Source organism: Halictus rubicundus, chromosome 5 (genome assembly GCF_050948215.1).
Source record: "Halictus rubicundus isolate RS-2024b chromosome 5, iyHalRubi1_principal, whole genome shotgun sequence".
Classification (NCBI taxonomy): Eukaryota; Metazoa; Arthropoda; class Insecta; order Hymenoptera; family Halictidae; genus Halictus; species Halictus rubicundus.
In genome coordinates, this window is record NC_135153.1 from 20,979,159 (window position 1) to 20,993,313 (window position 14,155).

At 41.9% G+C, this 14,155-nt stretch overlaps 1 protein-coding gene across 32 annotated transcripts in view; it reads left to right on the plus strand.

The window, feature by feature from the left end:
* Positions 1–14,155, plus strand: part of LOC143354555 (uncharacterized) — a 112,952-nt gene that overhangs the window by 12,805 nt on the left and 85,992 nt on the right. Inside the window, exon 7 of one of the 32 annotated variants that reach the window (XM_076788770.1) lies at positions 12,252–12,634. The exons of the other annotated variants lie outside the window; for them this stretch is intronic. Coding sequence (XP_076644885.1) covers positions 12,252–12,619 — 368 coding nt within the window. The 3' untranslated portion in view covers positions 12,620–12,634. Of the gene's footprint in view, positions 1–12,251; positions 12,635–14,155 lie in introns of those variants that run through there. 32 annotated transcript variants of the gene reach the window in all.

Here is a 14,155-nt window from a genome sequence, read left to right on the forward strand (position 1 = left end):
TAATCACACAGGCATACGCATACATACACTTACATACATACACATGGTGGTGGTGCTCGTTCTGCGAAAACACTTTGTTACATACACACACACACACACACGCACAAACTACCTCTTCTAATTTTTTGGTTCATATATAAACTTAATTGAATAATACTTACCACTACGAATACGAGGCGTACGCGCTTGCACACATTCCAATATTTATATATATTTTTTAACTAACCCATGTGTACATAACTCGCTTCTTTGTTCGTAACGCATATAAACATCAAATATTTGATTAACCCGATTTATATATACATGTATACAACGCTGTTTCACACGTATCCTTTATGTATGCCCGTTTACGCGTGTGTGTATAGCGCACGCTCGCAGGTGTGCGCGCATACATGCTTGTGTACGGTGATACGTATGTCGATGGAATTCCGCGGAACGAGTGCGTGTTTTTACGAGGTGTATTTATACATGCTATATGCACATGTGTATGTATAAATGGACATATTATATATATGTATATATGCATTTTCTATACATATATACAGAGAGAAGTGACACACGCACCTATCTATACACATTCTCTACATCGAGAGATATATATATATATATATTTATATATATAAATATATATATATATATACACACATGTACTATGATCGTCTATATTTACCATTGCGTATCAAGAACATGATATTATTGTCAGTACTCTGCTCATGGTATTGTACTGTTCCGCATTTCGATTTCTCGTTGTTGTACCATACCATGTTCATTTCTCATAATTTTCTGTACGTTCTCTCTCTTGTCACATCGTTTTACCTCCCAAGTGTTTAGCCGACGATTTATGAAGAGTGAAAGAAGAAATAAGTTCGGACGACGAACTGGAGAGATCACGATCGAGCGATTTCTCGATCGTCGATACACTCCCAGTTCGACGAGAGAGTTCCACGGAGGCAAGAAGAGAGAAGAGAAAAAAACGCCGAGCAGTGTGCCATTTTGCGCACTGATCGGCCCCCCTCCTCCTCCGCGGTTAATCGATTTCATATGCTCGTCAGCCATTTTGCTGCGAGGATACTCGCGTCCCACGAATTTTCGGACAACGATGTCTCGCGTCGCGCGGTGGTACGTCTTTCCCGATTTTTCGTATCGGGATCGATTCGGCTCTCGCGGTTCACGGTGAATTTTTGTCCGGACGAATCGGCCATTTTTGCTCGGTTCGTTCTTGGGCGGTTTGTCGTCGAAGGACGACTGCACGAAGATCAGACGGAAGAAGAGGTTGGCACCGTGCGAGGTAATCTCCGGAAAAAGAGGTGGTAAGATGGTAAAGGTATACAAATGGTAAGAATGGTAAAAATGGTAAAACTGTAACAAAAAATCTGGTAAGAATGGTAAGAAGGTAATATTGAAAAGAGTTGGAGTTACGTGAACAAGTGTGTTCCGTAATTGTTTATTTTGTTCTTCTTATATAGTGTACAATTGACCTGTTTACGTTTGAATGTTGACGCTTCGTCGAGAGTATTGCAAACGAAGTTTGGCTCGAACCAAGCGGGCAGTCTAGTTTATGGTAAGAGGACTAGTTGTCCCTTGAGCCGAGAGCAATAAACTTCCCTTTGCAATTAATCTTTTGAGTGTCGAACGAATGAGAGAATTTTTTCCAGAGAATGATTTAACCGATTTCAACGTTCGCTTGAGGTGAACGGGTGTACAAGTCATTTTGTTTAATATTTTTTCCAATCGTCCAATTTCTTTGAATTTCTTCCAAAGAGAATGCAGCTGCTTATTTTTTCCTTTATGCTGCTCGCATTCGTGCAATTCTAAAATGTGATTTCTGTTACCGAACGCGCGAAGTTGTTGCTTCGTCTTCGTGTTTTACGATTTACATTTGGGGAATTGCGTGGATGTTCGACGTAGCTCGATCGCGAATTGTTGTCGAATACTCATCGATACTTCTGAACAAAGCTTTGCAGGATTTGACGCGGGTCTCGTTGTCTTCGACAGCATTTTGAACCCGCGACATTGTGCCGTTCTTTGTTCTGCTCGTATCGATCGGTAGTCGATCAAGTGTGACCATTTTTGACGGCTGTCGAAGAAGAGAGAAGACTCGGGGTTCACGAAGAATGAAGATCGAAGATTTTGATGGTTTTGCTCTTCTTCTGGGTAAGGTTCTTGGTAAACATTCCGAGGAAAGTTGTACGAAACTCCGACCTTTTTGGAGTTTCGATATGTGCAACTTTGCCTTTGAATTTCTCAGGTTTTGGTAAGGGTAAATTTCATAGCAATGAACAAGCTTCGAATGATTTTCACTTGTCGAAAAGTATCATATTTTTTTGGTGCTTTTCAATGGTAAAAGTGTGATAAAAATTCGGCCCAGAAGTTCTCACTTTTGGACTTCTGGTATCGGGTTCGATCGGAAGAAGTTAGAAGGATCATCGTGGGATGCAGCTTTACACTAACAAAGTAATGGTAAAATGGTATAGTATTGGTAAATATATTTCACTACTAGGCTAAGGTTTAGATTAAGATATTTATTCGACTCGTGGTACCATTTTTAAAATTGTGTTCTTGGGATATCAACATTTTTATTTGTGTGTTCTTCTTCGGATATCAATATTTTTATTTGTGTGCTTGATACTTTCAGATTTCTAAATTGTATTCTATTCAGCATTTTAATATTAATTATTTGACCGATTATTGATCCATTTATGTTCGAATGTGTCGTCAGTGGCGTTTTGAGACGTTACACGTCTTTGCAGACACTGACGCGTAAATTGTTTAATGAAATATGATAATCTGTGCAATGTATTCTGTAACCATTATTTTCAGGAGTTTCAGCAATTTTTCTGCAATTTTCCGTAATCTTTTAGCATTTATCATTGTTATCGTCACGCGGCAAGCTTGCTTTGTCCCGTTTCGAAAAACATTTCTCATACATTTATTGTTATCGTTAACAATTGCCCGCGACACGCTATTTCGGCGCAATGTTTTCGATCTTTTCGACGAGAATCGACTCGGACGAAAAGGGGTGAATTCGCGTAAGTGATGTTTCCGAAAACTACGATTTTAGTTTTCGAGAAATACGGGGTTTAGTGCAGAGAGAAGAAAATAGTGTTTGTTTCGAGTGCGATCCATACAAAAATGGTAAAAGGTAAAGAGGTAATGTGCGTAAGTACATTATCTTGCGTGTTGTATCGGCACGCGAGATGCCTTCAATTTTCTAATATTTGATATAGAAGCATGAAAATGATTGTCCTCATATCGGTATGATTCGTTAATTGAGACCAAAAGTCCTTCTTCCTGACCTCGGTACAACAAGAGACAATCATTTTTATCTTACTACAAAGTATTCTCTAGATCTAAGATTTTTCCTGGTACACATATTTAAACATGTATTTTTCGTTTTTTTTTGTTGTGATACTATCCAAGGATTCGCTTTATACTTATTAAGATTATTCCACACGCCTTTAAAGATCCTGATCAAAGTAGGATGTTCGTTTTTCTTAGTTTTCTTTCATTTCTCCTTTTCGTTTGTTTTTCCTTCGATAACTGATTCTTGTTGTCAACACCTAGTGTATTGATTTCTCATACGATGCGTGTTTCAACGAACACTGCAATTATTTTGCGAGAAAACGGTATTCTCGAGGAGCCTCAAGACGCGCTCCGTGGTTTTCTTTCTTCTATTTAGCCATGCTCGTGCAAGCACATTTCAGGCCAACGTATGGTTTCTCTCCACAACAATGGCGGCCCGACGAAAATTCTCGTTCGTTTTCTCCTCGTATGTCTGGAAAAACTGTGCGCGTGTCTAGGAACGAATGGAAATTGTTGCTGGTGTTCTCGAAGCGTGTAGAATCAGGGAAGTCGCGAGTTAGATGTTTGTCCGATCCGCGTCTTTCATGCTCAATGGCGCCGGGCAATGAAAGATCATGGGATTGTTCCTTCATCGATCGTGATTCCCCTAAGAAAATAAGCTGGAGATCCAAAGAGTCTAACGAGAGAAATTCCTTAATTACGATATTCACCATGGGGGTCTCAGAATATCGCGTGGCGGTTCTCAATGGATTTGTATCATCAGTCGCACAGATCCATTGCGAATTTTCTACGCGCGTGTTCGCAAACTCAATCTTCAATTTGACACGATCTCTCGTTGCGGGTTTCGCAGAAACGTCGCGGTCATCTTGAACCTTGATCGTTCCTCGTGCACAATATCGTAGGAATATTCTAAACTCGTGCGAATGTGTTAGTAAGCAGAATGAGAAGCTCTTTCAGAGGTTGCACAGAGTGTTTGCGTCGTTCGATAAGCTTTGAACCTCGTCTCTCTACACGTTGTAGACAAAAGATAACGGACTTTTCTTGACGGCTATCTGCTGCCAAGAGAATGAACTGACCTCTTCCCCCACTCTCCTCTCTCTCTTTCTCCCCCTCTCTCTTCCCCCCCCTCTCTCTCTCTCTCTCTACAATACACCTGCCAACGAGCAACCTTCACACCTGGTCCGATCGTTGTCGCTCCGATAATGTTTGCTGCGCAGCACTCATAACCGGAGCGGCGGCGTTTCGGCTTTTCCGAAATGTCCATCGACGCTGACGAAGCTCCCAAGACACGCAGGAAGACAAATTTTCCGCCTATCCTACTACACAGAACTGACAAAATCGGAAACCAGATGAAGCCTGCTCCTTGTTCCTCGTCCGGTACGACTGGGGTCAGCGTGATTGTGGTGAGGGCCACGGTGTTTCAGAATCGATTCTCGGCTATTGTTGTTCGCGATGCGGCCGGCGTTACGCCGTCCAGTACTCGTTGGAGAGGCACCGGAGGTATGAGTGCGGAGTAGAGAAGCAGTTCGTCTGCAGGACTTGCTGCCGGCGTTTCACACGGCTCGACATCATGAGGGTGCACCAGAAACGGACCGGGCATCACGTGGCGCCTTACTCCAGAGAAAGGTTTCCCAGGTCGCAGTTGCAGCTCTCCAGGATTCTCGAGAGAGGAGCGAAGTACGCAGGAGTGATCGATACTCCGTAACACGTATTTCTCTCTCTTTCTCTTTCTCGCTCTGTCTCTCTCTCTCTCTCTCTCTCTCTCTCTCTCTCTCTCTTTCTCATTTAGTCCTCGTGTGTCCCTTGCTCGTCTAACTGGAAAAGGAGAGAAAATCGCACGCCAAGGGTTGTGGTGAGATGACAAGAAGCTCCCTAGCAGGGATACGGCAGACTGGATCATTCTACACGCATTTTCAATTCTAGCCGCCGAACTATTGGTTAAAGCGTGTGGCGTCGAAGCAAGGACCTTCTTGTCATCTCATCGCAGTATGTCGCCGTTCCATTTTGTCCATTTTCAAGTGTTTTCAACTGGAATCTATTATTCGGTAGATCCGTGGACCTTCACTTCTCCACCGTGCACTAGTTTTCCGCGGGATAAATACGTCTGGGGTTCTTCGGGTTCGAGAGGTTGTAAAATCTTCGGAGCTTCGAAAGTTAACGGTGAGAGAACGTGCCTTTTATTACGGTCGGTTGATATTTCCGCGATTTTTTCCGGAGCCTGTAACGCGGTCGGTATTCGGAATCTGCAAGTGCACACGGTCAAGTGAAGGGAAGACATAATATCTTGGCTTGCGATCGTCGTCTTACAGCTCGCGTACCGTGTCTCGATTTTTGTTCGTAGTACGCAAAGTAGAGAATCGATTAGGTGTAGTACATTTGAAAATGACAAATGCGAGTTTGTAGATTCGAACGAACAGATTATTTTCCGGATAGTTTCAAAATTCCCCCCCATCGCCCCCGTTATTTTGTATTCGATCTGGGATCGTACGCGAACCGAATTGTTGTAACAGTCCAAATTCAAAATTGTACACGCCACACACACGTAATTTCTCTCGAGAACAATCGGCGCAATCCGTGTTACTGTTTGTAAACCAATCCTACAAGAGAGTTACGGTTCCGAAACATTGTTATAAAATAAACGATCGTTTGTTGCAAAAAACTAAGCCAGGCATGTGTTGCAGTAATGTTTTTCACGTCAGTCTTGTTTGTCTGTAAGAGAGAATTCGAAGAACTCGACCGGTTCGCGGGTAACATTGAAAAAAAAATCCCTGCTCAGAGTCGAGTTTGATCGATTTCGTTGAGAAATTAGACTTCCGGATGCGTTTACCCGCGAGCCGAGCTCATCGAGCAGGAATCTCGAAATGCAAATCTTCCGTCGGAACAACATCCGTTCCGGATATCTGCTTTTTAAAATTCTTTTCGAAGACCTGCGTCTCTCGCGTGCAAATTAACTTCCTCGCTTGCGCGTAAAAGGGTTTTGAAACGTCCTTGCCGAAGGGATTCGATATCCTGTTTTTCTTTCCGAACTATCTCCGCTCGAACGTCGTTTGGTCGTTGAATGCAAGTTGTCGGCCCGAGTCGTAAGTTCCAGCGATCGTCCAATGGAGTGGAGCCTTGAGAAGAACAATAAATTGAATTTTATCAAAAACCTTGTCTCTTGTCATTCTGCGAGACCCCCCTCCAACATCCCACGTTTCAGGAAGCCATTACACCCATTTTCAGAAGGACTTGTTTTAAACGATCGAAATAATGTCGTCTTACAAAAAAAAAAAAAAGAAAAAGTATTAGACGTTCTTTGAAAATTTCTGTACAAACAGAACCACTGCTAAAAAATATATATATATATTCATTGTTCGTTGCAAATGGCCGGCGCCATTCTAATTGTTCAGTTGCAACCGATTGTGTTTCCAGTATAAGAGCTTCGAAGCTTTTTTGTCTGTAGCGATGAATAAAAAAAAAAAAGAATTTGCGCATAGAGTTTCTACTCGAAGAAAATCATTGTTTCTGTATCCACGTGGTAATTTGTTTCACGCACATTGTTGGTTATCGGGTCGACTATTAAATTACTCGATCGAGCTCTGATTATCACGGCATTATCTTCGTCGAATTGTAGTCAGAAATATCGAAGCGGTCTTCTTGGACCACGTCCGCTTCCAAAGGGTTGAAAAAGCTGCGAGGTTGCTCGTTAGAGTCGACATCCGTAGCTACGACGTCGGATCGCAGCGCAGGACCGCAGCGTGGATCACCTAGGAGCCACCTGGACACGCCGTAAATCATAACTTTTCCAGGCACGTTTGTTTTTATCATTATCAAGAACAAACTCTCCGCGAACTTTTATGTTTCGTTGTTCCCAACCTTTCTTATCATTCGTTCCGCAACAGAGGGGTAACGTTCACCCCTTTGTACGCCAACGCACAGTCTCTCGGTTTCATTTCATTAATTCTTCAAAATTTTCTCTATTCTAACAAAAGTTCGTTCATTGTTTTTTGTTGACTCATGTGTTCTTCTCGAAAATATTCAAAGATCCAGGTAATCTCGCTTTTATTTTGTAATTATTACATACACGTATATATATACACATATAGGAAATAACAGATCATCGTTGTATATAATTGTATAGTTTGTCCTTTAATTTCATACTTGTTCAGTCCACGGGAGAGTACCTTTGGAATTTCAATTTGGTCTCTATTGTATTCCGCGGTACCAGCTTCAATTCCTGTGTACTAATTCTCATTTACGAACCATGACGCGCGTATACGCAACAATGTCTTAATGAGTCGAGAGAGAGAGAGAGAGAGAGAGAGAGAGAGAGAGAGAGAGAGAGAGAGAGTGCGCGTGTGTGTGTGTGTGTGTGAGATAGCGAGAGAAATAGAGAGAGTGGTCCCGTTGCTTTTAATTTAATCGATCGGAAACAAATTTGATTCCGTTGGTGTATCAACCATCGACACGCAAATACGTCTGACCTTGTACTGCATGCTAGCTCATGGTTTGCCACGAATTTAAGCTTGAATCATTAATTGTAATGCGCAGTAATTATCGTTCGAGTTGAAATTCAATGAAATAGAAACGTGCCCCCGAGTGTTTTTCTTTTTTTTTCTTTTTGATCGACGTCGAGTTTTCTCAAAACTCTCTTGTATCTTTCGTGTGTCACGACGACATATTTTTTCTGTCCACATTCATGTGTCTCGTGGACGTGTGTGCTGGGTGAAACTATACAAGGAGGCATTTTTTACGTTGGGTTGAATTAATGAAGTATCACACGGGTGTAAAAAATGGAGAAACTAATAAAAGCAATTCATTTTTGGAGCAGCATGTAAATAACAATGGCTCGGAATGAAGAAGACTGCGCGCGAGAGAACACGTTGCAACAGAAAAATCAATACTGGTTGTCTAACGGTTTATTTTTTTCACGCCAACTTTTTCTCGCAACTTTCAAAAAATCATTCAATCATTTCATCAAGACAATTTCTTTGAAAACATTTCATGTGTACACGAGTCGAATCTCAAACTCCTAGAATCCCTTCGAACCGCTGAACATTAACGCTAACCGTACATAAAGTTTACGAAAAATCAGATTTAGATTTCTCGCAATTTTCATAAAATTTTTATAAAATCGTGCTCAAATGAAACTTGATAATTCCTAATGGAAGCGTCTTAGTAATTCGAGTAATTATAAAATAAAAGAATGTGACACCAGTCGTGGCACGGTTAGTGTTACGTTTATCCGTGCCGCAGTCTTCTCTTCGAGCGAGCTTAAGCCTTGACCGTATATCGTCCACATGCTTGGCTCGAGCTTTCCCCTCTTCGTCGTTGTCGAGAGATCGAGTACCCGCTTCGAAATTCTACTGTCGTTTATTATGCATCGTCGTGAGAGTGAGAATGGTTGACCGAGATGTACAAGAAAGAGGGAGGGAGGGAGGGGTGGTTAGGGGTGGGCGCGAGGGTGGAGTGTGCGATAGAAAACGGATGAAGGACACGCGAACGGGTTGGAAAAAGATTGTTGGTTCGCGCGACGATTTCGGGTGAACAGAAGAACCCATATGTAAAAAGCCTCCCTGTATGCTTACAGCGAGCCCCATGACGGAGGCTGTCTCTGCCAGCGAGCTGAGATTTCGGTGTGTCATGTGCGGACGCGGATATAGGTCACGGTCCTCTCTGACGCGACACTCCAGGTACGAGTGCGGGGAACTCGGGTCCAGGTACACGTTCGCCTGCACCCTCTGCGGAAAATGCTTCTGCCGACCGGATCATCTAAAGCAGCACATCCTGAATATTCACGGCGGCTCGGTCGCTAAATAGCTTCCGCTCTTCCAGAAATTTACCTATACGCGCGTTCGTTTTCACGTCGCAACTCTTTCCGTGGAAACTTTCTCGTTCTTCGTTGGCCTTTTCAGCTCTCACCTGTCGAGAATCGTGCTATAGAACACATTCTCTCTGCTGGACAACAGGCTGCTCTCCGACGGAAGGGGGGACAGGGACATAGTGCCAATATCACTAGACTGCGGAAATTTATGCGAAATAAACATGCAGTGTTTTCTCCATATACGTCAACATCACAGGTCTTGCCAGCGACATATATCGTCCAGGAGATACTTTGACTCACGCTACCACCTTACACTCCTCGGCTTCCGAGCGGCTCTCGAGCGGTAGTGGGGATAGTTCTGAGACTTTTATCAGCCAGGTATTCGCGACATATATCGAGAAAAGACTGTAAACATTTCTTTCTTCTTTCAGTTATCGTATTCAGTTTTAAATCGTTTTGGCATGTCCACTGGTTGAGATTGTATGTACCCGTTTTTCTTATAAATGCATAAAATCCGCAGTCTAATTGTCACATGGATTGTAGTAGATCGGAAACGTCTTGTTACCTACTTTACCGTGGGACTGCCTTTACTTTTTTTTTAGAACGTTTTTTAACTGTTATTAGAAGAGTTTTTTCTCCGAAGGATTGCATTTCCTGTTGTACTCTACGATTTCTTTTATTAATTTTAACTGTTGGTAAATATTCGTCGATAGTGTTAGAGTTGAGAACGTGCCAACGTTCGAGACGGGAACTTCATTTTTGCCAGGCAGGGAGATTCCTTAATTTATTTGTATCGTATCCATGTGGGTCCTTGAAAAGTAATCACGCATAACTGGAAAGCTAAAGACCCGGCTTACGAGGTATACATTTGCATATTCTTCGTACATTTTTTTCTTTTGGAAAATCATTAGATAGTTTCTCGATGCGAAGATTATGGTTTCCTATTCAGCTGTTGTATGTAATACTCTCCGTCACTATTTTCTTCCTACCTGTTGTTATCCAAAGGAATACCAAAGGGATTTATAAGATAGGATTTAAATCGTACGTACAAACGCGTCAATTGTTTACTATATTTTATATTATAAATCGATTTTTCTGTATTGAGCGAACGGGAACCGTGGAGTTTGTATAATTCGTGTGATACTTTTTACATAAGAAATCGTTCGATAGATCGTTGCGTACATACAGGGTGTCCCATTCAACTCTGCCATGTTATTTATACAGATACAAAATAAAAAGTTTACGGACAAGGTTATCGTATTTGGAGGGGGACATGAATCCGTGTGGATGAAGGTCATCTCAAGACGAATACGATGATCTGTTATGAAGGTCATTCAGGGTCACTCGAGGGCAACCACTGTGGGCACTAAATTGTTCAGGGACGCTGTTCAAACAACTTCGACGACTTATGTACCTAAATACACGGAACTCGCTGGTAACGCAAGTGTTAAAAACGACGACCTTGAACATGGTGACAATCGTAAATAATGAGAAAGCATAAAAAATCATATCGTTCCATGTTTAAACAGAAACATTGCTGTTCGTAAAATCTCGAAAAATATGATCGTGAGATGACCTTCATAACATTCTCCCGAAACATTTCTTGATATCTGTGTAAATAACAGAATTATTAGGGGCGGCAGAGTGAAGTGAGACACCCTGTATATGTATATAAAAATGAAAAGAGGTGCCAAAGCGTTTTTCTCTTGTTACGAGTCGTTTGAACAACGATGACCGATAAATTCGAATTATATTGGCAATCGCAATATGGCGACGATTGTTCCTAAGATATATTTGCATTGCATTTAAGGAGATTCGGGTCTGAATCGCTAAATTTATACCTAGAACTGCACGAGAACAGCGAGAGAAGAGAGTCTACGTCGTGCCGAAGAATTAAGGAATTGGTGTATGTCTCGCGTGTACATACGAACTGCCAAATAATTTGATGACGAATGCCAAATGAATAATATTCCTATTTTTGTAGCTTAGCGCGGTAATATATTTGTAAGTTATTCAATAAAACGATCGTACGTGTGCGCGCAGTTGGTGGTGTGTGCGTGTGACGTTGTATATACATATGTACGTATTGACCGTCTCGCAAGCTGTGATCCATTTACCGGGTTGATAGTCTCTTCGTTAGACGAGGAACAAACCGAAGACCAAAAAGAACAAATAATTTTTTTATTTCTTGAGTCTACTACGGACTGCGGGACACCTTTCTATATCGAACCTACTCGCGTAAGCGCGGAATTTTGTTAACTCGACCGGAGGAGATCAATTCTTCGAATAGATTTATTAAGATATACATACGTACGAGATCGATTGTTACAGTTGAAAAGTGTTATTTTTTTAGTCGCGATACGATGTGCGTAAAGAGATATATTTCTATGTGTGTGAGAGAGAGAAAGAGAGAGAGAGATAGAGAGGCCAATTTCAGATGTCGATTTACACAATCAGGAGACCAAAGGTATATCGTTACCGTTGATAAATATATCGTGTCACAGTTGTTGCTCATCGGATGCTGCAAATTTTTATCAAATGTAAATAAAGAGAACCTTGAAGGAAACATTTCTCGTCTCTACGTCTCCCCTCCACCTTTATTTTTGCTTGTAGACACTCGTAGCCGAATATTGGACAGCTCACTATCACACAGCATCGCTAAAATGTTTCTAAAGAAAAAAAAAAAATTGCAGCAGACGACGACTAGTTTCTCGTTCAGGTAAGATTACAAGCAAGATTGAATTCAGCAGGAAACTCCGTTCGAAATTGATTCAGTATCTCGAAGGTAACCTAAGCCTTCGCCACTTTTTCCAATCTGGAATTTACTTTAGATAGATCTTCGATAAAATGAAGAAATGATTTTCTCTGGTGAAGCACACTGGAAGAAATCGAAAATATGTATATACACTTGAACTATGAAATTTTCTGCAAGTATCGGACAACGGGGACCAGGTGAAAGGTTAATTCTTTCTTCGGCAGGGCCGAAACGAGGGGACAAGTTTCTTGCTCCACAGGGTGTCTCTGCGACCCTTTGCTTCTCGAGTTCGCCCTGCGAAAGAACAGTGCTCCTGTCTTATAAAGAGTTTCGACCAGTTCGAAGAGCAAGATATCAGTTCGTACATCAAGTGTTGCTTGTGTGTTACAGCGTTGCCTCGAGATCACCAGACGGGGGAGTTTCGATGCAACTTCTGCAACGGTCCTTACTCGACGCAGAGCCACTTGAAGCGGCACCTGACCCTCGGATGCTTCATGGATCCCGCGTTCCGGATCGAGGAGAGGCACACGATGAATCAAATAGAATCTAGAAACCACGTTTGCCCGAGGTGTTCGCAGGGCTATAAGAACAAACGAACGCTGGACACGCATCTGCGAACCGCGTGCGGCCGCGAGCCGAAGTTCCAATGCCCTTATTGCGGTCTAAGGAGCAAACACGCGCCCAACATTTACACGCACATCAGACGGAGACACAAGGGCGAGGATCTCTTTCTGATCGTCGACCAGAAAGAACGCTGATCGATTCTCTGCTACGCTCGTCTCTCCGTAAATGTCGCCGAGCGACAATTCTAGCAGAGCTGCTACATTCTTTGCCTTTTATACGTAACTGTATATCGTGTTTGAATTCGTAAAAGTTTCATAAGAAAGAATCCAAAATTTCCGCTTGCCAGGTCAGGGGGATCCCACCAGTGGTGGGGATACAGTTGCGACAGTTACGGCAGAGATCTTTGCGACAGTTACGGCAGAGATCTTTGCGACAGTTACGGAGAGGACACTGTACAGCGAATATCAGTAATATTCGGACACTTTTAAAAGGACGATCAGTTCTTTAATGTTGGACCATACGACTTGGATCTTTTTTGGAACAATTAGTTCACTAAATGACGTGGGAAGAAAAATTTGGAAAAATTGTTTTTTCCACGTCATGCGGTACACTAATTGATCTAACTTCCCAAAAAAGATCCAAGTAAACTTCACTGTATATAATTTTCATGGAGCTTTCAATTCGAACAACCGAGTGATTTTATACAATTTTTTACTTATGCTACGGTTGGGAACGTTGTGTTTTCGTGCACGACATACTTCGATACTCGATTTACGTTAATTATGTATCAGAATCTTCCTGTATCGTCGATACCGTATATTTTTTAAGCGATCGTTACGTACACAAACTAATAAATTTATAGTAATTTAATAGAACACCTTCTCCATCTTCCATATTTTCTGTACGGAACAGAGATTCCCTTTTATGAACATTTTCGCAGGTCTTCCGTCAGGGAGTACGTTTTCGGACGAGCAACGTTGACGTTGTTGTGAAAGATACTTTCAGATATGCTCACCAGCATCGGTTGAATTAACGACCAGTGATTAGTAGGAGACAGTAGTTGATAGTGACTAATTTTATTTGTTTACATTTGAGGAATGCCGAGAAGAGCTACGGCGTTTCCGATAACTGAATTTACCGGTTAGAAATTTTGTTTTGGTTCATCAACCGGCGAGCTAGGCTCAAGCCAGGTGGTTACAAGTTCAATTGGTTAATTTTTTGGGGGACTTTCGGCTTAATTAGTGTTCCGCGTCGGAACAAGTATGAATTGAAATAATTATCAGTAGATCGTGGTTGAACGCAAGTATCTTTGTGCTAATTTATGTGTTATCGATAAGAACTAGAATATATATGTTAGAACTATGTATGCTTAGATGGGAGTGTGGTAGAATAGAATGGATCAACGTGGAAGAGAAAGTCTGTAAAGTCTGATCTGATTCCACGCTGTTCTCATATCAGACGAAGCATGTTTCGTGGCACATGTAAAAGAACGTATGCTTTACTTTTGTTTCAGGGTTTCTGCAAGACCGAATTGATGTTTTAACAGCCAGCCAAATAGGCGCGGATGATATACCGCGTTTCAAATGCTTTAAGTGTGGGAAATTATATCGGCGTATCGCCACCTTAAAATCGCATCAGTCAAACGACTGCGGCCGGATTCATATTTGCCCAATATGCGGCAAACGGTTTCCTTTTTTGGCGAGCTGTTACCGCCATAAAAAAAGCTGCAT